The 23,053-nt window shown below is 53.2% G+C and overlaps 7 protein-coding genes across 7 annotated transcripts; 3 read left to right on the top strand and 4 right to left on the bottom strand.

The window, feature by feature from the left end:
* Positions 1-3,545: 3,545 nt before the first annotated feature.
* BO66DRAFT_441821 (uncharacterized protein) lies at positions 3,546-4,525 on the bottom strand (the record flags this gene model as incomplete). The annotated part of the gene is made up of 4 exons (XM_025651366.1): positions 3,546-3,691; positions 3,736-4,005; positions 4,072-4,152; positions 4,228-4,525. The coding sequence occupies 4 exons, from the start codon at positions 4,523-4,525 to the stop codon at positions 3,546-3,548; spliced, it is 795 nt and encodes a 264-aa protein (XP_025500519.1).
* An 880-nt stretch (positions 4,526-5,405) lies between these two features.
* Positions 5,406-6,020, bottom strand: BO66DRAFT_441820 (uncharacterized protein; the record flags this gene model as incomplete). Its single annotated transcript, XM_025651365.1, has 3 exons — positions 5,406-5,439; positions 5,506-5,756; positions 5,805-6,020. 3 exons carry the CDS (start codon positions 6,018-6,020, stop codon positions 5,406-5,408), a joined length of 501 nt encoding a protein of 166 aa, XP_025500518.1.
* A 1,740-nt stretch (positions 6,021-7,760) lies between these two features.
* BO66DRAFT_459042 (phosphoenolpyruvate synthase) lies at positions 7,761-10,211 on the bottom strand (the record flags this gene model as incomplete). The annotated part of the gene is made up of 1 exon (XM_025652234.1): positions 7,761-10,211. One exon carries the CDS (start codon positions 10,209-10,211, stop codon positions 7,761-7,763), a length of 2,451 nt encoding a protein of 816 aa, XP_025500517.1.
* Positions 10,212-10,850: 639 nt separating this feature from the next.
* BO66DRAFT_441818 (lactate dehydrogenase) lies at positions 10,851-11,969 on the top strand (the record flags this gene model as incomplete). The annotated part of the gene is made up of 3 exons (XM_025651364.1): positions 10,851-11,127; positions 11,214-11,443; positions 11,526-11,969. 3 exons carry the CDS (start codon positions 10,851-10,853, stop codon positions 11,967-11,969), a joined length of 951 nt encoding a protein of 316 aa, XP_025500516.1.
* A 944-nt stretch (positions 11,970-12,913) lies between these two features.
* BO66DRAFT_356394 (putative heat shock trehalose synthase) lies at positions 12,914-15,413 on the bottom strand (the record flags this gene model as incomplete). Its single annotated transcript, XM_025644883.1, has 6 exons — positions 15,187-15,413; positions 14,704-15,119; positions 14,360-14,635; positions 13,836-14,303; positions 13,653-13,762; positions 12,914-13,577 (listed from the first exon to the last, which is right to left on the bottom strand). Coding segments are annotated over exons 1-6 (2,091 nt in total), but the record flags the coding sequence as incomplete, so codon positions are not given.
* A 351-nt stretch (positions 15,414-15,764) lies between these two features.
* Positions 15,765-17,654, top strand: BO66DRAFT_380869 (oleate hydratase). The gene is made up of 2 exons (XM_025645927.1): positions 15,765-16,347; positions 16,416-17,654. Exons 1-2 carry the CDS (start codon positions 15,797-15,799, stop codon positions 17,488-17,490), a joined length of 1,626 nt encoding a protein of 541 aa, XP_025500514.1. The 5' UTR covers positions 15,765-15,796; the 3' UTR covers positions 17,491-17,654.
* Positions 17,655-22,214: 4,560 nt separating this feature from the next.
* On the top strand, positions 22,215-23,037 carry BO66DRAFT_441815 (uncharacterized protein; the record flags this gene model as incomplete). The annotated part of the gene is made up of 2 exons (XM_025651363.1): positions 22,215-22,639; positions 22,698-23,037. Coding segments are annotated over 2 exons (765 nt in total), but the record flags the coding sequence as incomplete, so codon positions are not given.
* Positions 23,038-23,053: the final 16 nt, after the last annotated feature.

Below are 23,053 nucleotides of genomic sequence, written 5' to 3'. Positions count from 1 at the left end.
GGGGCTTCCAGGGAGGGGTGGTCCGAGAGTCCGCATCCCCGAAGCAGCTGCATATCGCCATTTTCTGTGACCGGCTGGCAAGCGGGCTCAACATGGATGCTGTTAGCTGGAGCACTTTGTAGGAAGAGGCAACAGGAATGGTTGCATACCCACACGAAACAACTCTCGACGAATGCTGCGCATGATTCCAAAGGCCACAAGCTCGCCATATGGGTCAGTGCTTGGAGCGAACCCACCCAGCTCCCAATGAGGGGTACTCAGACAATCTTCCGGTTCACAAGACCCGTATGCATCGCGTCCATGTCCGTGGCTGCAAGTTCGAAGGCGGCTTGCGACCTCTGACATTCAGAAGGAAAAACAGCGCTTGGGGACCCAACAAATCCTCCTGGTTGATATATGGCCGCATTTAGCAGGCACAGTACCCTGTATCCCTGTCCCGATTAGCATTTGCTTGGTCGATCGACGAATGACCCACGTCCAGTTTTGCAGTAGGTGCAGGGTGCCTGCTTTTCATGAGAGGAATGTGGTAGATAGTCTTGATTGTGTTGCAATCAGCATCGGTCGCTATTGCTCAGTCCAGCAGTTATGCCATTTCCTTAACCATGATTATAGCACCTCCATGCTTTGTAAAAGCAAGGTCTTTTCTCACTACCGGTCCGGGAACCCATACTTGGAAACCACTTCCCTGATGTCGCTGAGCACAACAGAAGAAGGAGGACTGTTGCAGAGACATGGTGCATATAAGAATATTATAGCATCGGTCTCGATCTAGAACAAAAAGAAAAGAGTTGAATCAGCCAGGATCTCAGAAGTGATTTCAAGAGTAGAATGTACAGTACCTGCAGTTATAGTCTAGTGGATGGCCAGCTGGTAACTTAGGACTTGTCACCCCACTGGGCCGATGCTGGATTGGTTGGTTTACTCCCAGATCTGTTGCTGTGATTGTACTGTCCCCTGCTTCCTCCTTGCCAGTACTACTGTTGTTAGTGGTAGGTAGGTTTCCTATCGGCCGGCCGCTGTGCAGTAACAATGGAGCACGGGAGTACTAGGAATCCTGCGCCTGTTTCGGTCCCTCCCCCTTTGCGTCTTCCTTTTCTTCCGTGTTAGTGAGGATTAGGGCTTCGGAGTCTACTTTCTGCTCCCTCCGCCATAGTTCCCACACCGGCGACCCCCCCCCCCCTTTTTTTTTTTTTTTTTTTTTTTCTTCCAAAAGCTAGGTGGGACTGCAGTTGATGGGAGAGTGTGGTAAATGTTCTCTCGCCTGTGGAACGCTCAGTTTGCGCATGTATTCTGCCGCAGGTGTAGAGCCGGGGTGTTTGGGCATTCCGATTGAAAGCAATACATCAAGACCAAGGGCTAAGCGGGGAGGTTCGCAGCGATTCTTTTCGGCCACTACTATTCCCGCCCTTGGAGGAAGGCGTCTTCCTGCTAGTCTCTATCGAGCCGCTTGCCGATATATCGGAATAGGCTTCAGTTCGGGCAGCTTCGTTTCCAGGTTCCTATCGTACCCACAAACCTCTCCTGCTTCAAGTACTCGCTCGGCTCGCTCAAGGGACACAATTTGTCCGACTCTGCCTTCATATGGCGTGTGTGGATTCACGTACTTCACGATATAGTGATAAGCACATTCCAGGATATCTCAGGTCCACCCCAAGGATAATTTCAAGAGCAGGTTTAGTGCGCAGAGCAAGAGCCAGAAGATCTTGGCTGAAGCTCATACTATGGTGGAATGCATCCCCCTGCATGTTGGAATGGGCAAGTTGGGGTCGATGAACCCCATCCCGCGAAGACCAACCACGCACTTCTAATGCAAACGAAGCAAACGATTTCCAGCTCACTCCCAGGAGAGATAGGGGCTCGCAGAAGTGGAACGTCACTTGGCTTCGGGTTCTTCTCATCGAATTTGCCGTCAGAAAGACATCTCTGACTCTCTTTGGCACCGAGCCTGGTCTCAGTGTAAGTTCAAAGAACAGAAATTTGCCCTGACTAGTCAGGTTTCTTGGGTCCATGGATGCCTGGCCAATCTCAACATCCAAGGGCTTTTTTGCACGTCGACAGGATGCCTGGGGAGTAGGGCCGACCCCTGCGAGATGTATATGATTTTTCTTGTCGAGTCCTTCTGCCTCGACTTTGACATGATCGCAGTCGGAAAAGAATTCATCCCACCAGTGACTTCCATTCCTCTCCCTTCAATGTCTTGCTCCGAGTGAGCATTCCATCCTTTTTGAATGTGCCGTGAACCCTGAGAAGGCATTCTGGATGTCGTCGACGGATTTCTTTTTGAGGTGCACTTCTGGTCAAGGCATGTATATGGCATATCGTCATTGTAGACGAGATTCATGGAGTTCCTTACTCGACTTGAATGACCGGACGCTGAAGAAATGCGAGTTTAGGCTCATGTGCTTTATCTTGGATGTGGAGGTAGGGTGCAACTTGGCCAATAGGTAGGCCTCCCGCGGATCTGAGCTGGGCCCCTCGTGGTGCTTCTGCTCTAAGACCGCCTGGTCTGTTGTTCAGTTTGTGATCCCTCTAGCCTGGGAAGTGGCCAGTGCTCGGTTCAGCAGTTTTGACATCTCCTTCATCATGGCTATGGCATCTCGGTGTTTTGTGAAAACAATGTCTCCTCTCGCTACCAGGGCTGGAAAACCATACTTCGAAACCACTTGCCTGATGTCGGCAAGCATTACGGGAGGAGGGGGGCTGTTTCGGAGACGTGGTGCAGATGAAGGTGGTATACGCCCGGCCTCGATCTAGACAGAACGGGCTGGATTAGCCAGGGTTGAACGATGACACGGTACCGTTGCGAAGGATAGCTCGCCCTTGTCGCCGGATCAGACACGTACTGGTTGAAATGTGCAGAGGGACGATACGTGGGCCTGATTGTTACCTCACGAATAGGTCTCAATCTATTGAATAAGGCATTCCGTGTTCCAAGCCATTCGACGACGAAGGGGTCATTGGAGACGTTTTCAGTCATTCGACCCGAAACCCTGGCTTCTGTTGCTACGATGTACTGAAGACCTCGTCCGTGTATTCCAGATCTGGAAAATGGTTGAGATACTCTTCTAGCCACGGACGAGACAGCATATTCGTCGATCACCCCCCAACAAGCACTGAAAATTGCTCCCATGTATCGAAATGTTGATCATATGCTCAGAGAATGAATGGAGTCTGCGTGAATAGGGGTTCATTTGGCGATAGATACCACCAACAAGGACATAGACCCTGAAGCCCCCCTTCCCCTTGTAAAGTATGTGGCTCTGGCATATGCGCTCGCTATGTGCCACAAGCTGTCGAGAAGCAATTTGACCGAGGGACTTCTGGGATACCTAGAGGCCGCTAGGATGATTGGAGAAGTCATCGGGGTTGCTCGTGTCTCATGCCCCAGCTGAGATCTGGTCCTGCAGCTCCGTGAAGGACGAGTGCGGCAAGTTGCCCTCACCACGTCCACTTGACGACATGAGATATCTGATCGGGGGCACAAGAGGAGGCTGAGTTTTGTGTGGTCGAGACTGCGCATTCAGTGGAAGGATCTTTGGCCGGCATTAATGGAAGGTCTTGAACGCGTCGCCACTACTTCCAAACCTTGTTTGCGAGCAGCTTTCGCTTTTCTGGTTGCCGGTTTGGCTACTGCGGGGGCTGATAAAGCTGTGTTCATGCATGACGATGATGTTACCAGTCGCATCTTTCGCTACGCAGGCAAGCATAAGATTGTTGTACTTCCCCTCCACTCACCCGGTAGTACTACCAAGTTAATATAGCCGGTGTTCGCATGGTGAAGAAGCAACGGTGGCAAGCCTAGTGAAACAGTCCAATTAAGCTTTGAAGTCTCCTTGATGCGGGATTCCCATCTCTGGAAAGCAGGAGTTTTTTGCTGCTGGATGGTAGACTTTTCTGTGGCAATAGCAGCCTCAAGATCACGGCGGCTTGGATAGTCGACTCGGAGGACTTCGCGAATTCCCAGGTCGTGAAGATTGACCGGCTTATCTTCCCAGCGGTCGAGACCTTGTTTTAGTCCAAGGATTATTAGTATATCTTTGGCTTCAAAATAGAGGGATACCTAGAACTAACCCTGTTTGGCCCCATGGATCCGTATGAGCGACTCCCTATGCTGAGGGGGTGGATAGATGCGATAGAAACATGTGAGAATGACTACAGCAAGGTATTAGCACAAAAGAGTTTGGAGATTGGGATCATGAACTCGGAGATAGCCTACCGTGCCATGACCTGTAGCCCGGTCCACAAGGCGGATAACCGGAGCGTTATGTTTGGTGGCAGTAAGACGCCTATTCTGGAGGCGCGAGCCGGCAAACACCCGCTGCTCCGGGAGCTGGGTTGTTGATGAAACCCAGTCCAAAATGTGCATCAGTAAGTCCGCCTGGGTCGAGTGCCAGGTGAGGCCACACTCTTCGAGGAGGGCATCATAACCTGGTTTGACTGGATCGTGGGGCATTCGACTTTTGTGTGGAATGTGGGCTTTGCACCACGATTGGGAGGCCGGTGTCCGCAGAAATGGCCTTGACATCATGTCTTCAGTGGTAATTGTGTTGTGATCAATTCTGGAACACCACGTTGTTTTCTTGAGAGACCTCGGTGACCTTAATATGACTCGAACCTCGCTTTCTTCACTCGCTGTAGAATCTCAAATGCAATCGGCTCAAGGTCTTGGAGATTTCCCCGTTTGGGTCAGGCCCGGTGCTTGCCTTGAGCTCCGAGCTTATAGACAAGGGTGGCACAACCACCAGATGGTTCAGAGCGCCATGGAAGTTTGCCTGCACTGAAAGACATACATCGAAATTGTCACCCCGCACAGCTGGATATTGCGTGCAATCTCAAAAAATTGGTGCAGTCAACAGATGCCTTCATAATTAAGACTTTCTCCTCCTGTCGAGAAGTTGAGAACTTTCATTTCAGTCGAGCATCGCAGACTTTCTTGCCTCCTCAGCCCGTGTCTTGACAGACACAAAAGCAAAACCCATCTGAGACAAGGGAACATGAGTTTGTGGATAGCTCCGGCTTCTTCCATAGACCCAAGAGCCTACCATCGATCGGCGCTGCTATTCAATCTTGGTTCGGCTTCTGGGTATAGCATGTGGCCTGTGTGAAATGTCGTTGCTTGACATGCCGATCCCCAGCGAGGGCTGACCATCCCCCAAGTTCTCCTTCGCCATCCCGAAGATATCAGAAACGGAGTGCCTGAAGTCTCGTGTCTCCGAAGAGTAATGTTTGCTAAGGGGTAGGAGCAGACGCTGGGTCTCGGTTTCTCGTGCACAAGCAGTGCACTCGGCGTCATCCTCTGAGCGAGCCCGCCTCGACACCTGACCTGCTATAAACTCCCGAGCAGCAATCAAGCTGCATTCATTCCTCTTCAAGTGCTTCTGGGAGGCGGTAGATTTATTCGGGGGCTAATGATTAGCTCGTATGACCGGAATAGAGCCCCTGTGTGATATTAATCAGGATGTACCTGCCTCAGGAGTATCATAAAAAATAAAATTCAGAACGTACAAGGACTTAAAGATTTTAATTGTTTCCGGTCGAGTTGCAGGGGCTTGATCGCGCTTCGCGCTGCCCGAAGGGACTGACTGGGGCTTGGAGATTTCGATCGCCTTGGGCCAAGTTGCAGGGGCTTGATCGCGCTCCGCACTGCCCGAAGGAACTGACTGGGGCTTGGACATTTCGATGGGCTTAGAGGTTTCGATCGCCTTCGGCCAAGTTGCAGGGGCTAGATCGCGCTTCGCGCTGCCCAAAAAGACTAACTGGCACAATCAGCCGTAGCACATTCTGGGATGTATGCACCGATTGACCATTTCCCGAATGTCCGTCGATTTGATGGAGACATTGCCTTGTTTGCTATTCGTGGTTGCTAGTGTATCGACGGCTATATGACTCTCGTTCCACGCCGTAATCCGCACGAAGGGAAGGGGATGGTAGTTTTGCAAGACATTGAGCCAGACGTTGTCCACTACTTGCTCATATGGGATATATCCATTCTGCGCATAATGCAGATGGTCCATATACATGCGGATCACCTCCCCTCTTTGGTATTGGAGTCTCCATCCTCCACCAGACGACCAGATACATTGCCAATGTGCTTCTCATACGCATTCTGAAGGTCAATTTGCTGGAATTGGTTGTCGTCGAACCCACGCGGTTTCCCCTTGGAACTGCATTTGTACCTGTGGCACCGCAAGCAGTAGATCTCTCCCGCCGCCGCAGCGACGAGAGAGCACGCCAACCCTGCTTGCGTACAACGATGACAAGCTCGCAGGCACTCCTCACGTGTGGGAAGGGAAGGGGGGAGCCGTCGTCAGTAGCGACGGCAGCCAACCCCTTAGCCCCAATCTCCATAGCATAGAGACCAGTCGATGTTTCCCTCGAGCTAGAAACATTCTATGTCTGATGCTTTATTCCATTCAATATCTCCCTGCGTCGATGCAAGGTGAATACGATGTCCACTAGGCCGAGCCTCCGATAAGTTTCATCAATCAGACATCAGGAGATGATGATCAAATGGAAAGGGTTGCTTGGCTGGGAAGGAGATAGACGATGGAAACGTGCAAACTAGAACTAGCGAGGCTTTGATGGAGCCACCGCTGTGCTGTCACAGTAACCGCAAGCTGTGATCACAGGAGGCGGTGGAGGTCCAGAAACGGTGGGCCCGAGAAACCACGGGGGCTGCCACAAGATTCGCCATTGTAGATTGCTGCACGCATCCCCGTCAGGCCCAAGTGACGGTCCGGGTCATTTCGCGCCCCTCTCGGCGTTGCTGATGAATAAAACCACCAAGAAGATCCAAGCATCACACAGTTTGACATTCGAGGGAGGGAACCCCCATCTGATAGGATTCCAAACAACCTGCACTGTGCCCAGGCTTGGATGTGGCGTCCCGGGGGGGGGACAGCGGCGGCGATGGTCTTTCGTACTCTGTCTTGTTAGACAGACCAGAGGGAAAAGGTTTCCTCGCGGCGGCTCAGTATAGGTCGCCGCTGAAGAAAAGTGGTGGGAGTGGTAATGATAGAGGGATTGATTTGTGAGTCGCTTGTTTGAGGAACTGTCGGATTAAAACTGATAGTCTTGCTTGAGTGGCGATGATGGCGGCGATGATAAGGGTGATGATGAAAGTGATGATGAAAGTGATGATGAAAGTGATGATCATAAAGACATCGATGGGGTTGAAGTTGAAAACAGAAGCAGTGAGGAATCCAAACATCGAAATAGAGAATGCGATGATAATTTGAGAAAGGTGATGAAGGATTAGGATGTTGATAGTAGATGGATACCTGTAGAGATGGTGGATAGAAGGAGCGAAGGTTCATGGATGGATGGATGAAGTGTTTGGTGGAGGAAGAGGAATAAGAAGAGGAAGAAGAGGAGGAAGACGGATGGAGAGGGGGTTTTTATGTTGAGAAGAGAAGAGAAGGAAGAAGGTGAAGAAGAGGATGGAACTGGAAGGGGGCACGCCGTGGATGAAGAATGGACAGTCTTTATTCACTGCTCAATAGAAGCTTACATTCAAGAATGGGGAAAAGGCAAACGACCCTTGATTGCATTTGTGAATTCCACGAAGCCCTATATTCACTGCCATGGCTACTACGCCACTCCACCTACATTGAATCCCCCAACCAGCCTGCTTAGCTAGATTTTGTTATCTTGATATTGCGCAGCAAGGGACTGTATGTTGAGAAAGGAATCAGCTCCTAGTTCGAAAACGTTTGAAAAAATTCCATAGCCTAGGAACAGCAAATACCCAGACAAAAAGCTCACTGCCCCTGCACCACCTCAGCCCTACTACCACCCCCACCCACCTCCTCCTCACAAGCAACGACCCTCTTCTTCACGGCAAAGAAGCTATCCGGCGTGACCGAGATCGAGCTAATCCCCGCCTCGACCAAAAACTGGGCAAACTCGGGATGATCGCTGGGGCCCTGCCCACAGATCCCGATCTTGCAGCCATGCTGGCGCGCCACGTCGATCGCCCGCCGAATCATCCAGAGCACGGCCTCATCCTGCTCGGCAAACAGCTCGGCCAGTTCCCCGGAATCCCGATCAACGCCCAGCGTCAACTGCGTCAGATCGTTGGAACCAATCGAGAACCCGTCGAAGTAGCGGGTGAACTCGGCGGCGCGGATGACGTTGGCCGGGATCTCGCACATCATGTAGACCTGCAGGCCGGCGTGGCCGCGCGCGAGCCCGTTCTCCGCCATGACGGCCAGCACCTTCTCGGCCTCGCGCACGGTGCGACAGAAGGGGATCATGACGACGGCGTTGGTGAACCCCATCGTCTCGCGCAGCCGCTGGATGGCGCGGCACTCGAGCGCGAACCCCTCGCGGTACCGCGGGGAATAGTAGCGCGAGGCGCCCCGGAACCCAATCATGGGGTTCTCCTCGTGGGGCTCGAACTCCTCCCCGCCGATCAGGCTCGCGTACTCGTTGGTCTTGAAGTCGCTCATGCGGATGATGACCGGGCGCGGGTGGAAGACGGCGCACAGCGCGGCGAAGGCCTGCGCCAGCTTGTCGACGAAGTAGTCCGGCTTGTTGTGCGCGTAGCCGACGGTCAGCTGCGCGATTTGCTTCTTGGTGTCGGGGTTGGTGAGCTGGTCGAAGTGCACCAGGGCCATGGGGTGGATCTGGATGGTGTTGGCCACCACGAACTCCATGCGGGCCAGCCCGATCCCGTCGACGGGGAGGCGCCACCACCGGTACGCGGCCGCCGGGTTGGCCAGGTTGACCATCACCTGCGTGTGTCGACTGCGGGGCAGCGAGGCTAGGTCGACCACCTGCGTCGAGATGTCGGCGCCCCCCTCGTAGATGAACCCGACATCCCCCTCGGCGCACGAGACGGTCACGTCCTGGCCCGTGTGCAGGATGTAGGTCGCCGTGCCGACGCCCACGACGGCGGGGAGGCCCAGCTCGCGGCTGACGATGGCGGCATGCGAGGTGCGGCCGCCGTGGTCGGTGATGAGGGCTTTGGCCTGCTTCATGATGGGCACCCAGTCCGGGTCCGTGGCGCGGGTGACCAGGATCGAGCCCGCCACGAACCGGTCGATGTCCTGCGCCGTCTCGATGAGACACACGCGGCCGGAGACGGCGGCGTCGCCCACGGACACCCCCTTGGCCAGCACGCGTCCGCGCTTTGTGACCTGGTAGGTGGTGAAACTGCTGGCCGCATCGTGGCGCTGCGAATGCACCGTTTCCGGCCGCGCCTGCACGATCCACAGCTGCTGGGTGGTGCCGTCGCGCGCCCACTCGAGGTCCATCGGACAGCCGTAGTGTTTCTCGACGATGCACGCCCACCGGGCCAGCGTCAGGATCTCCTCGTCCGTCAGGACCCAGGCGTCGCGCTCCGCCTTGGAGGTCGGGATGTTGCGCGTCGGGGTGGTGGTGTCGCCGTACACCATCTTGACCTCCTTGCTGCCGCGGTCTTTCTTGACGATGGGCCGCAGCTGGGGGTCCTGTAGCAGGGGCTTGAAGACTTGGTACTCGTCCGGGTTCACCGCGCCCTGCACGACATTCTCGCCCAGCCCCCACGCCGCATTGATCAAGACGACTTGATCGAACCCGGACTCGGTGTCAATCGTGAACATCACCCCGGACCCGCCACCGGGGGCATCCGACCGCACCATCTGCTGCACGCCCACCGACAACGCAATCCCAAGGTGGTCGAACCCTTTGGCCTGGCGGTAGCTGATGGCCCGGTCGGTGAACAGCGAGGCGAAGCACCGGCGACACGCATCTAGGACCGCGTCCGCACCACAGATATTCAGGTAGGTCTCTTGCTGGCCGGCGAAGCTGGCATCGGGGAGATCCTCCGCCGTGGCACTGGACCGCACCGCCACGTTGAGCTCGTTCTCTGTAGTCCCGGCACGTCGGGACAGCTCGTGGTATGCTGTGCGAATGGCCTCTTCTTCTTCTCGCGGCCACCGTCCGTGGAGAAAGAGACTGCGCACGGCGTGGCCGGTCTCAACGAGGGTGCTGCGGCGAGACTGCCAGTCGGCCACGAGGGCGGCGATCTTCTCGCGGAGGTGGTTGGCATCGACATAGTGCCAGTAGGCGTCGGCGGTGGTAGCGAAGCCCGGGGGCACGGGGATGCCCGCGCTGCCCAGCTGGCTGAGCATCTCCCCCAGCGACGAGTTCTTCCCTCCGACGAGGGCCACGTCGCGTCGGGTGAGCTGGTCCAGCTCGAGGACGAGGGGATGATCACTACTGCCCATGGTGCAGGCTATATTCAAGATCAAGTATACTTAGGTTAACGTGATTACCCTTCAATTAATGAGATAAGTACTCCGAGAATATGCGACTATTTAACTCCCCACCCACACAGTCAACAAGCAAAGCAACCCGGACTCTATGCTTACAACCATACAACCATACAACATACAGCAAAACTCCCACCCTCTATCACATGCAATCGACCACTCTCTCCTCCCAGAGCTTCGTGAAATACGAGAGTGGTATGATCGCCGTGCGACCTCGCACAAGGCAAGTGGCGATCGGTGTATGGCGCGGAGGTGCAACCCTAACCCAACCAACCGTGCGGGGGGGAGAGCATTCTTTGTCCACGCCGCATACTTCCCACCACCCATGGTAAAACCGCCCCTCAACGATGGCAATCCCGCAGCCAGCATCGTAGCATTTCCCGGCCGAAAGATTACAACTGCTAGTAGATTCACATGTCTTCCCCTCGAGTCTGCCATCCTCAGACAATTCTTTCTCACATCAGTCAACTATACCGCAGAGCCGATACCCTGGTATATAACACCAAAGCTACCCCGTATACCCGGCAGCAAACAACCCAAATCTGCCGTCTATATACCACCCACGTCGAAGATATCTGATATACGCTCCAATAAATGACATCCCGCATCGGCATAATCGGCGTAGGCCACGTCGGCGCCGCAGCCGCCTACGCCCTCCTCCTCCAGCACGTCGCGCGCGAGCTATGGCTCGTGGACATCAAGCTCGACCGGCGCGACGGCCAAGTCCGCGACCTGGCCGACGTCGCTGCCGTCGTTGCCAGCGCCACCAAGTCCCCAGGCGCCGGGGCCACCGTGCGTGCCGCGACCCACCACGAAGTCGCCGCGGAGTGCGATATCATTGTCATCACGGCGGGGTCCAAGTATACCATTGGTACGTCCCTCCCAAGCCCCTAGCCCAGTGCCATAAAGCCAGATTCAGGCACGCACTAACTTCATGTGTTTGTGGTTGGGTTGAAGGAGAAACAAGCATGCAGCACCTCTACCGCAAAGTGTCGATCGTGCGCAGCATCGTGGCGGCCATGAAGCCCATCCGCCGAGACGCGGTGCTGTTGGTGGTGTCGAACCCGGTGGATCTGTTGACCTCCCTGGTGAGGGAGACGGCGGGCCTACCGGCGGGACAGGTGCTGGGGACGGGGACGGAGCTTGATGGCGTGCGGTTGCGGGCGTTGGTTGCGGCGGAGATGGGGGTATGTCTTCCTCCTCAGTATACTACTGTCATCAGCAGCAGCAGCAGCAGTAGTAGCATCGCATATACTAACAACTAACCAGACCCCCCCTTCCACCATCAACAACCTCAACGTCCTAGGCGTCCACGGCTCCTCCCAGCTCGCGACCTGGTCCACCGCGACCGTCAACGACCAGCCCCTCCACCAGACCCTACTCAGCAACCACCACCCGACGCTCCTGGCCGATGAATGCACGCGGCGGTCCGAGGCCATCGTCCGCGCCAAGGGGTCGACCGAGTACGGCATCGCGGCGGTGATCGCGCGGCTCTGCGCGGCCATTCTAGCAGATGAGCGGGGCTTCCATGCGGTCAGTCATTTCCAGGCGGAGTTCGGGTGCTGTTTTAGTTTGCCGGCGGTGGTGGGGAGGGAAGGGGTCGTGCGGACGGTGGCGGTGGACCTGCCGGAGGCGGAGAGGGCGGAGATGGAGAGGAGTGTGAGGCTCTTGAGGGGACAGATTGGAGCCGTGGAGGGGGATGGTGTTGTCTGATTCTTGGGAGGTAGTGAGGGGTGGGTTGCTTGGGTTTGGAGGGTTTTCTTTGGGGTGTTTGGTATGGTGGTTGGTGTTAGGTCTTTGTAGCGTATCTTGCTTCTGTTGGGCAATTACATATCTATTATTTCTACGCCACAATGGTGCCGAGAATTAGAAGGGACAGGCGGAGGAGTAGATGGTGGTGCTGGTGGTGGTGATGTAGTTCATCCTCAGACAGAAGGGGAGGATAGGGCTATCTCAAAATCCATCGTGTCCATTCTTCACAGAGCTGCAGCAAGGGTAAGCGGTTCTCTCCAGTACGTTTCTCAGAACCAAACGCCCCAGTATTCCGGGCTCAAACGAGTCGATGGTTCGATGGAGAGAACTTCAGTTCCCTACCACTGACCAGCCCGGTAGCATTAAGCGGAGGCCCGAGGTTAGGGCTGACTTCCTGTAGTCACTCGGCCGACACTTCGCACCAGATCTACTACGATGGCTAGAGTACTTAGTATCCATGGAATCCTGGTTGACGGATCTGCGGGGAAGCCACAAATGACCTGTGTTGCATCATGCCACCAAGACGTCATTCGGGGTAATTTTAGAAGGAAGACTGTGGTTTGAGGTCCGACATCTACCCAAACTCAATACCTAGTATGCGTCTCGGAGCCGAGTCTCGGTTCCACGATCGAAGTTACCAGACTAGAAGGGTCCAGACCGAATCGACCACACCTGTCACAGAGCTTGTGTACTCTACAATCCCTATCAACCTTTGATACTGGATCCGCTACTAAGGCTGGATGTGGTTGATCAGAATACGAGGGGTTCCAAGCTCCGAGGTCCAAGCTCAGCTCCGGGACTCATCAATATGCTTCATTTCTCTTTGCCCTGACTTCGTAGATTACCTGAACTATGGAATGCATCCGAAGAAACTTTTCAAGGAGTAAAACCCCTACAAATTTGAGCCCACCTGCCTCGCAAGCGTAGCAATATCCTCGCCACTAAGCCGAAACGTTGTCTCTCGGGACAGACAAGAAGCCAGAAACAGCCAACATGCCGCATTACCCACCGTAGTGAATCTCTCGGGCAGATCTTGCCTTGCACTTGAGGTCGCGCGCTCCCCAGCACTCTTCTCAGTGCTGAACAAGCCATACAAATGCTGAGCGACCGCGTCCGTCGTGTTCGCGCCATCCTCCACCAAGAACATCCGCTCCTTCAACTCCTCATGCGCGGCAAAGAAACTCCCCCCCGCCGCGGTGGTGACCACCGGCTTCTGCTTCTGCATCGCCCACAGCAGGACCTCTGGGATGCCTTGGCAGAGTGACAGTTGCACCACCACCCGAGCGTTGGAGAGTAAGGTATTCCACACCTGGTCTTGGGGGCTGATCTGCACGATGCAGATCCGCGATGCAAATCGCCTCATCTTCGACTGAACGTGGGAGAAGAGACGATCGTGGTGCGGAGAGCTCTGGGATCTTTGGGCGGGGCCATGGTGGCAGATCAGCAGCTTGGGAAGAGGGAGCTTAGGGTCGTCCGTCCAGGCTATGGTGCAGAACGCCGCGTAGGCGTCTAAGAGAGCGAGGGTCCCGTCTCCGGGACGGAGTTGCGACAGGCTTAGGATGTACTGTTCTGTGTTGGTTATGTCCTGGTTAGCGCTAATCACTCACGGAAATTATACTTCATTGCTGTCCGTGGTTGCCTTACCTCTCGGATAGTGGACAACGGGGTTTCCGAAAGTTCTACATAATGAATTGAGCTCCTGGCCGTAGAAGGTCATGTCGGCATCCGTCAAGGGCTTGTTCAAGCCATCGAGTCTACCGTAGAATGTCAGAATATCTGTCCTGAAAGGAATGTAGGCATAGAAAAGCAACCGGCACAGGTACTGACTGGTCTACCGAAGGGGATATATAGCCAACACTCGCCTCTGACATGACGGATGGCGCGAGTTCCCGGGGTAGGGTTGTGACCAAGGTGTCAACATGCTCCAGCTTGGTCTGCACAAATTGCCAGGCAATTGCCTGAGGATGGGTGGACTGCTGCCGCAGCACATCCGGTGGAGCGTGCAATCGGTTCTCAAACACGACGGGTCGATGGGGATCATGCTGCTTCGCCAGGAGGGCCAGGGTCAACAACGGAGCGCTGTCGATCACGACTACATCCGCCCCGCCCTGTTGGCGCGAGCGCAGGGGACCATGCTCTTCAAGCCAGTACCGTCGCGCATTTTCGTAGGCGAACTCCATGATCTGAAGCTGGTCGTCGGTGTCCAAGGAGACATCTGGCCCTGCTAGGCCCTCCATGAGGTCCTCCATTTTTCGGATCAATTGGAGGATGTTCGGCCGCGGCTTTGGGACATACCTGCATTCATCCGTGACTCTGGAGTCTTAACTCCAAGCGAGATTGGGTATACTCACCACCGGATATCCACCCCCAATACATGACCCAGCCGCAACAATGCATGTCGAGTGTGCACATCGGGCTTTCCTTGGCATGTCATACTGAAGAACGCAATCTTCACCTTTCTCTCGACCAGGTCCTTGGCCAGTCCCTGAACCAGTGCCCACAACTCCGGGCTCACCGTCCGCTGATAACCCTCCGCCTCGGCAAAGCGTATGCAGAAGCTCCTATCGACGTCCACCATTCCATTAAAATGAATCTGGTTGTGAATGAGATGTCCAACGCCAAACGACCTGTGTCAGTCGTGCATATCGTTAGTATTTCGTTGCTATTTCTTGGTTCAGCGCAACGAAGGACATACCTCAAACACTTCCTGGCCATGGAATCGGCCTGTTCATCCGCAGTCTTCTCCTTCCAACTCGAGAAGATTGACAAACTCCCCTGCTCGTCTGGCTGTCGGGGATGATCCTTGTACTTCAATACCAATGGTAGAGTATCCAAGTCGTGCCAGAGCCGGGAGCACAATCCGGGGCATTTCTGCACCAGACCTTCGGGGAGGCCGACCGCGATGAATTTCTCCTGGTGCTTCTCGCCGTACCCGCGTAAATGGGATAGTAGCTCACTGATTGCGTGGCATGGTATCTGAGTGCCTTCGACAGCGTTGTGGAAATGGTGGGTAAAAAAGTCAATCAGCTGCGTCGCGTTGCGAATGGCGACGGCGACGGTCAATCTCCCTTGCTCATCGGTCACTGGCTCCGAGAGTCCGGCGTAGATTAACTGTTGATAACATCGAACAGTCAGCGCAGTTGTATGAATGTGTTGAGATGATAAATGTCATACATACTTGTGCAGGGAGTCCGCACCAGGAACTCCTTGTCAAAGTCGGATCCTCATTAGAACTAGAGTCGTCTGACTGCATTGTATCGTGTATAGTGATTATCAAGACACAGCAGAATATCAGGTCGGATGATACTAGAATCGAGCTCGGGAATCGCACGAGCATAAGACAAGATGTACGACTTGGTTAGCCACAAATACCCGCTGATACCCGGGATTTCAGCCCTCGTCAAAAGTCGGCTCTGGCGATACGAACCGCCAACAAAGAAGGTCCCTGCCTATGATATAATGCATCTCGCAGCTCTCGCTCCTCCAACATGCGAAAGTCTGGCTCGACTCAGTTCTGTCAAACTTAATGTCAGCATCAGCCCACTCACCCTGTACGATCCAGTACCAAGCAGGCCTCGTCGGCAGTACTGCATGGTTGCACAACACAACCTCGGAACAAGTCAGCATATGATTCATGCTTGTGGCGAGAATCGTAAGACTATCAGCATGAGCAGCACTCTCGGCTGTCTCGGCCGGCCATAGGCATAAATAGGCAAGAGCGAGCGACTTGTACTCTGCGACAGAATTATTGCATCACCACATTTGTCATCAGATTCTACACTCTGACAATGGAGCACAATTCCGATCTCTGCAGGCAAGACCCAAGCAACATCCAAGCATGGCTGGTCGGCCATGGGTTGGCCTCCCTGGTTGCAGCAGTCTATCTTATCAGGAAAGGGGGCATTCCCGGTGCCCATATCCATATTTTCGACCTCCACTCCGACGTGGGAGGTGAGATGATCGTTTCCGGAAATGCAGAAGACGGCTATTCGCTTCCGTTCTACTGCCTTCCCTACCTCCATGGGGAGTGTGTGAAGGAGCTCCTCGATCTGGTGCCGGATGTCCAGCATGATGGCAAATCGCTGGCGGATGATGTGCGTGAGTTTCGATGTCAACTGCCACACAGAGGACTGCCGCATCCTGTTCCGCGAGCTGTGAGCTTGGATTCCTCCGGCACCGAAGCGGTGTTTACGAAGGGCATTCAACTGGGTCTGAAGGATCGGATGGAGCTCATCAAGTTCATCGTGAACCCGGAGCGAGCGCTGCACGCCAAAACAATCGATCAAGTCTTCGAGAAACCATTCTTTGACACAGGGTTCTGGTCCCTATGGTCCACCACGTAAGCATCCTTCTGTGGGTTTAGAACAGACATAGTTGGCCATGCATAGCTACTGACTCCTGGCTCAGATTCGCATTTCAGCCGTGGCACAGCGCAGTCGAATTCCGCCGCCATCTTCGGAAATACCTCGAAGACATCCAGACTCTGAACGATGTCGATAAATCCATTCACACGCGATTCAACCTCTTCGAATCGATCGTTCTTCCCATCACCCGGTACCTAAAGAACGAGAAAGTGGATTTCCGCTACCACACTGAAGTCAAAGATATCAAGTTCTATCCCGACAGCGACCCAACCACGGTCTCCGAGATCACCGTGATGGAAGACGACCGAGAGTGCTTGATCGATCTCGACCCCCAGGACATCTGTCTGATCGACGTCGGCTTTTCACGCTCCGGGGCCGTCTTCGGCTCCAACGACCACCCGCCACCATTCCTCTCGTCCAACTGGGAGGACCTTCTCCTCCGCGAATGGCGTCTGTGGCAGACCCTGGCCCGCAAATCCCCGAAATTCGGAGACCCGATGACCTTTCTGTCTCGTCCGCTGGAGTCGGGCATCGAGACCTTCACGACCACCCTACGCGGGACCTCGTTCATGGAGCTCTACGACAAGCTCACGCAAGACAAAGCCGGCACTGGCGCCCTCCTCTCCCTGGTCAAGAGCAACTGGTCGCTGACAATCAGTGTTCCCCACCAGCCCATCTTCGCCTCCCAGCCGGACGACGTGCACCTTCTGTGCGGATACGCGTTGCGTCCGTCCGAGGAGGGAAACTTTGTGCAGAAGCCCATGTTCGCCTGCACCGGCAAAGAGATCTTCACCGAGGTGTTGGCCCACCTGAACTTCCTTCCGTCCGAGGAGTTGAGGCTGGTGGAGAACGCGATCACGATTCCATGTGGCATGCCCGTGGGGACGGCGCCGTTCTTGACGCGTAGTGCAAAGGACCGCCCATTGGTGATTCCTCTCAATACGACTAATGTGGCGCTGCTGGGGCAGTTTGCGGAACTTCCGGATGACACCACCATGAGTCTGGATTACAGTGTGCGCACCGCGCAGTTGGCTGTGGCGGAGTTGCTGGGGCTTCCGCACCGGCCGGTCTCGGTCAACAAGAATATCTTCCTGGAGATTTTTGACTTGCTGGTTTAATTTTCCATGATGAGTTTGCTACGCTTGATTTCATATGTGGATCAACATGAACTTTATTCGAGAGGAGATGTTTTATCTCGTTGTTCACAGATTGGGTGCTTCATACTTTTGTCTCGGATAGTCCGACAGTCTAATTGAAATTAAGCCATGAATGCCACGTTTATATCTCACATGTCTTTGCTAGAGATTGTTTGACCAATCTTAGAACCTTCGCCAAAGCCAGGGACAGGGATACAATTCCCATGCTGGTTTGGCCTTACCACTCATATGGAATTCCTTGCTGCGCATTAGCGGACAACGGAACTTGTGGGATGCCGCAACATGGTGCCCTCTACTATCTTCTCGCTTGCAGAAAGAACTTTGCTAAATCCAGACACCATTCACAGCCTGTACTTTCATTCGGAATTTCACTACCTACCAACCTCTTAATAAGCGAACCCTTGAATGGAACTACCCAGCCCATTCACATCGCTTCAAGGGCTGTCGCCCAGTCATGGATGAATATGATTCTACTTCGGTTAATACCAATCCTGGGCCGTTGTTAATATCTCTATTGACCACTCTCGTGAATATGGCTGGCTGGAGACTTAGCTCGACATCTCGCTTCCAGTCTGACGGATTTAATTCCTCTCCACTACATCTCTTCCATCTTCTTCCTCAGTACTGCGTTGACTCACTTGATCTTTCCCCAGTACATCTCTTCCATCTCCCTCCACAATTCTACTAGGAACTTCCTCAACGAGACTAAGTCCATGCATAAAGCTTGACTAGAACAACCCAAACCTCAAACATGAGAAGACTTAGTTTCTGATCTCCATTTTGTTCTTGATCTTGTTTCACTTCCAGTCTTGAGACATGGCCATCCCGATGTGGACTGCCCTTGTATCGCATTCCACACGTTCTAATCGATCTCTGTTCCATCAGTGCAAACAAAATCCATGTTCAAGTTATCGCATCTCTACCCCATGTTCCTGAATTCGAGGTCTCGTCCCATACCATTTTCAAATCTCAGAAACCTTTCTGTTTGACATCCCGTTCCACAAGAAAATCCGTGATAACCGGACATGACATACCAAGATGCCAGACATTGATCCGCCGGCTTTACACACGGAGTCATATCCGTTACCCATCATCCATGGGGGGTCGATATCCTGTCTTCTTCGATTATTGGGCCAGCAGGATTCCTGGTCGACAAAATGGGCTCGACCACTCTCTGTCCCAAATCGATAGAACTTCTACAGATGTAATGGGCTACCGGAATCTGCCTGACTGGCTGACTGCAGTGGTAAGTCCGCAGTGCCCATTCTACCAAGCAATGCGGTGCTAACCCAGCCAGTATATGGCTATCTGTTCTTGACAACAAACATCAGTCTCCACCCCAGTCAACTTGATTTCCATCATACACCACCACTCACCTCTTTCGACCTCATGGAACCTGATTTTCATTTCCATAACTATGGTCATGGCTAGGAAATGGGGGCGATTCCTGCTTCGCCATCTGCCCCGAGATATCCGTGGCCTGCCAGACAGAGCATGGTACCTTTCCTGATACATCAAAACGGTTGGGAAATGGGAGCGATTCCAGCTTCTCCGCCTGTCACGGAGGTCCTGGCTTCCAGATAGAGTACGCCACCTTTTCCTGACTGATTGTGACGGCGGGAAAACGGGGACGATTCCAGTTTCGCCACCCGTCCCGGGGTGACTGCGACCAGCCCGACAGGAGCCCGGTATTGACCCACTGAGTGGATACTCTCGAATGAGTTAAACCTGGCAATGCCAGTAGGCCGGAGGGCCTTTCAAGCCTTTGCTATGCGAATTGTCGATGTGATCTCGTTCGTCATTCAACGAGACGCATCACCTTGCTTGTCCATCTCTCAAGACGAAGACTTCTTCCATCAGAAATCCCTCTCTCCTTTTACACGGGCCGTGTCCGGAAACTTCCCGGATACCGCGGCACAGATCTGGCAAGGAACTTTGCATGTATTGAAGCTATAGGGCTGTATATGGCGGCGGGTTCCCACGCCACACGGCAGTAGTTTTGGTACTTTAATGTGCCAGAGCGTAGAGCAATTCTTTGCTACGTGGTACAATACATGAAAGCACAGGCACAAATGATCAAAATTCTGTCTGGGTGGGTGGGTGTCTTTCATGGCTACGCTGGCGGCGATGCATAAATCAGGAGATTATGCATCAGACAGCTTACCATGTCGAAGGAAGTCGGATCACCTCTTTGCTTCATCCGACTCTAGACAGTCTGGCTTGCCCAAGAGCGTATTGCACTTGGAGACGCAGGGGACAGTTGAAGTACTCAAGATGAGTCAGGAAGATTGACAAGCCCGGTTGGGATTATCCCAGATCATCTGGACCGTCTCTCGCACTATCTGATCGAGAAGTCATCATTCTTATATAGAGATCTCGCGTCGTCGTCTGGAAGAATTCAAAAGTACCTTGCATTGCTCATGTGCGAGCGAAAGACAGCCAATCAAATCATTGGGCTGATTCCATGGACGAGCCGGTCCCAGCGGACAATCGCCTTCGGGCTCTGCGGAAGAAGGACCAGAAGAAGGTCCAAGAGAAAAGACAGACCCGCAAAGGGCTGGAAACAAGGACACCTCTCATGAGGTGCTGGTAAGTCCAGACCGAAAGCATTGGCAGGTCGATTGAAGCTGGGCTAATTATTTGCTTGCCGGTAACAGCTGCGAGAGGCCGAGAGCCTCGAAAAGCGGCAGTGGCGGAGGAGGCAGAGGTGAAATGGAGACGCGAGAAAGCCGCGGAGATGCGGCAGAAAGCTGAGGCTCAGAACAAGGGACTCCTCCTGCCCGGTTATTGACTCCCAAGTGTATGGCAAATTTTCCCATTGGGGCGCTGCCCTCTACTCTGCTACCTATGCAAGATTCGCTTTATCCGTATATGCAAAGCACCACAAATACTCCGAAGGAGGTTGTCGCAGCGCCGCAAGCGCAGATCTCATCCGGGTAATGGTTTCAACTATCGAAGCAAGATATTTGAACGCTTGATCTACTTGAACTATCGTTTTTTGTTCCAGGCTCATCTATTGACTAGCATGAATTGGTATACTATTCTCAGGTTTGGAAATGTATTCTTCATCCCTCTTCTTCCTCCTACCTTGAACCACTATAGCTTGTCGAGTCATCCTCCTACATATACATATCTTTGCCCTTCTCTCTAACAAGTTTATCCAGAACTATAATATCTAACCAACCTCTTCTGCTGCTGCCTGGCCAATATTACATCGGTCCATTCTTTCTCTCATTCGGTACGAGCAATCATGCAGAGAATTGTGGCTTCGAGCATATCCGCATACACGATGTCATCGAGTTATCACGGCTCTACAGCATTGATCTCAATAGCAACAAATAGTCTTGCATGTAGCAGCTCCGTCATACAGCCGAGGACTTTTCTTCCAGAACTCGAGGCGTGGCTTCAGATGTATCAAGCATCAGTCACGCACTGAAGCCATCGTTGCAGTAGCTACACGTTGGCATCAATGACGAAAGTCGTGATACCAAGCTAGCTCCGGGTCTTGGGTGCATTAAAGCCTCCCCGACTACCGACCAAAGAGTATCGAGAAGTACGAGAGGGTATTGCGCCTGCAGTGGTGTGACAAAATGGGCATCGATCAGAGTTGATTTGTAATATCGTACCTAATAGGGCCAATCCAATGGATTCGAAGAGGAATACTGTAAGTCTTCCTTCCCTCCTCCTCGTCCAATCTACCGTTACATGAATACTTGCTGATTATATCAGTCTCAGCGGAGTCGAAGCAAAGAGTGAAACGAAATCCTGTCAGACTTCTGGATAACCAGAAGTGCATCACTGTTTCCAAGCACATTACTCGCGTACTGCTGCTGCCATGGATGACTCTATTCGAGATACATTTCATCGATTGATGAAAGTCTTGTCAACTCGAAACGGCACTGGTTCACTAAACGTCCATAGCAAAAGTATTCACAGCAATCATGAACAACCTGCAACTCGGGCAACTAATTTAGCCAGCGTGCTAGTGCTTCCCCGACGTCACAAATGAAAATATTTGCCTGGTGCATATTCATATCGTTCCCCAGATATTGCGAATCCACAGGTGCACTCCTCATCTCTGCAATCAAGTCAACCCTGTTCCGCGTCAATGCAAACAAGCGACGTTCTGTGGAAGCAGATGGCTTGTCTCAGGTCAAACATTGTCCTCTAAATTTGATCAAAGCCGATTTAATCTCCCGGCTCAACGGAGCACAGGTACGGAGTCGGATGTTTTCCTGGTCAGCATCAGCAATCGAAATTCAGACTTCATAAGCCCTGTGGGATATTTTTTTTCGCCGTCTATCGCATGGGGGTCCGCAAGAGCATCAGGATCTAAAACAAACTCGAAGAATGCAGCTGCTTTGTCGCGGGCAGGGTTGGGCTTTTCAGGCTTATACCCTCTGAGTATGCTTGATCATGTCTTTTCGAGAGAGTACAGCTTTACTTCACCTCATCCATTCGATCATAACAGAGTCGCGGTTGATTCAAAGTTTGATTTCCTGGGTATCGAATCAAAGCTACGTCAAACCCTCTCGCGACTCTTTACCACGAAGTCTCGACGGTCCCAGTTCCTGTCGCCATCAATGATGTCAATATACCCGACTACTGGAGTATCTTGCCCATTGATACAGTGATCTCTGGGTAGAGACAGGCAGCACTGCAATACTATGTCATATTGGGCAGCAATGAGGGAACTGACCTCACTTTTCTACCTCTACCTAGGCGTTCATCATAAAACCTACATCACAATCTTTAAGCAGTCTAAGCCCTCCAGTCATGGACGAAGTACATTGACACATTTGACGGCTACGCCACTGCCCAGTCTTAGGTCACCGCCCGACTTTCAGATGCATCAAGCATCTGATAAGGACGATGACACCGTCCACTTTGTGATATCTGTGATCACACGTCTTCCGATTGAAGGCCAAATCCAACTAGCTGGCGACAATTGTTCATCACATTGCTTCTCGATCGCCGCAGCGAATGTCAATGCGACGTGTCCGCGGGTTGAGACGGCGCTGTGTCTTCGAACCAGCGTCAAGAACTATGAGCAGGATTCTGGCGATCAGTTCAAGCCAAACTGTTGCTTTTATGCCGTTTCGTCGGTCAAGTACAGCCAGTGCGCTGCATGACATGTGGCAGGTTGGCTACGGAAAGCCACCCGACAGAGTCTATCTACACAACTGGTCGAACAAGGTTCAAGATCAGATTAAGGCAAACAATTACGTCATCCCTGCCACGAAGTCCTTCCCTCAACGCATCGAGAACGCGAAGAAGTTCCTCAACGCCCTTAAGAAGGAAGTTCAGACAGACGAAGAAGCGAAGAGCAGAGCGAAAAAGCGGCAACACAAGGACTCTGACTCAGACGACGAGGAATTTATACGCCCCCCATTCGACGAAGAAGACAAGTCTTTCGTCACATCGATGTCTTTTAACAACGACAAGCTCGACCCGTCGAAACTCTACACTTGGATGGTTGACCGGCATCTGATTTGGAAAAAGCCTACCGTTGCGCCGCCAGCCT

This window comes from Aspergillus aculeatinus (genome assembly GCF_003184765.1).
Source record: "Aspergillus aculeatinus CBS 121060 unplaced genomic scaffold BO66scaffold_48, whole genome shotgun sequence".
In the NCBI taxonomy this organism is placed as follows: Eukaryota; Fungi; Ascomycota; class Eurotiomycetes; order Eurotiales; family Aspergillaceae; genus Aspergillus; species Aspergillus aculeatinus.
This window is presented reverse-complemented; position numbering and strand designations above follow the sequence as displayed.